The 664-nt window shown below is 64.3% G+C and overlaps 1 protein-coding gene across 1 annotated transcript in view; it reads left to right on the forward strand.

Annotated features, from left to right (window-relative positions):
- The window catches only part of POR (P450 (cytochrome) oxidoreductase), a 25,433-nt gene extending 24,817 nt beyond the window's left edge, over window positions 1–616 (forward strand). The window contains 1 exon segment of the mRNA XM_010854318.1: window positions 125–616. Within this exon segment, the coding sequence (XP_010852620.1) occupies window positions 125–269 (145 nt within the window). The 3' untranslated portion in view covers window positions 270–616.
- Window positions 617–664: the final 48 nt, after the last annotated feature.

Consider the following 664-nt stretch of genomic DNA (forward strand, 5'->3'; position numbering starts at 1 on the left):
GGTGTGAGTGGGGCGGGGGGTGGGTGGAGCAGACGAGGGGTGGTGCGTGCAGCAGAGGCCGGGGTTGGAGGCTGGCCTGCCCGTGGAGGGCCCTCCCCCAGTGCCGCCTCCCTTCTGCGCGCAGGGACGCTCGGAACATGGCGAGGGACGTGCAGAACACCTTCTACGACATCGTGGCCGAGCAGGGGGCCATGGAGCACGCCCAGGCCGTGGACTACGTCAAGAAGCTGATGACCAAGGGCCGCTACTCCCTGGACGTATGGAGCTAGGCCGCCCCCCTGCTCCGCCGCTCATGCCCTACAGACTTTCCTCCCCATCATGTAATCTCGCGCCTCACTCCCTTCTGCTGGGTCTCCTGGGTGGCTCTGCCGGGTGTGGCCCCGGAGGCAGGCCCAGGACAGAGGCTGCTCCCAGCCCAAGCCGTGCCCTCCAGTCAGCCCAGGGGGTGCGGCCGAGGGTCACGGGCTGAGGTGTGTGAGTGCCTCGGGACCCTCAGTGGCTGAACACAGGGGTCCGCCTCTCAGCTGATGAGGCCTGGCCCCTTCCTGTGATTTTCGATGAGTGTAAATAATTTTAAATAACCTCTGGCCCTTGGAATAAAGTTCTGTTTTCTGTATTTGCCCGGCAGTGCTTGCACAGATCTGAGGCCTCCACCTGGGTCTCC

Source organism: Bison bison, unplaced genomic scaffold (genome assembly GCF_000754665.1).
Source record: "Bison bison bison isolate TAMUID 2011002044 unplaced genomic scaffold, Bison_UMD1.0 scf7180017864340, whole genome shotgun sequence".
In the NCBI taxonomy this organism is placed as follows: Eukaryota; Metazoa; Chordata; class Mammalia; order Artiodactyla; family Bovidae; genus Bison; species Bison bison.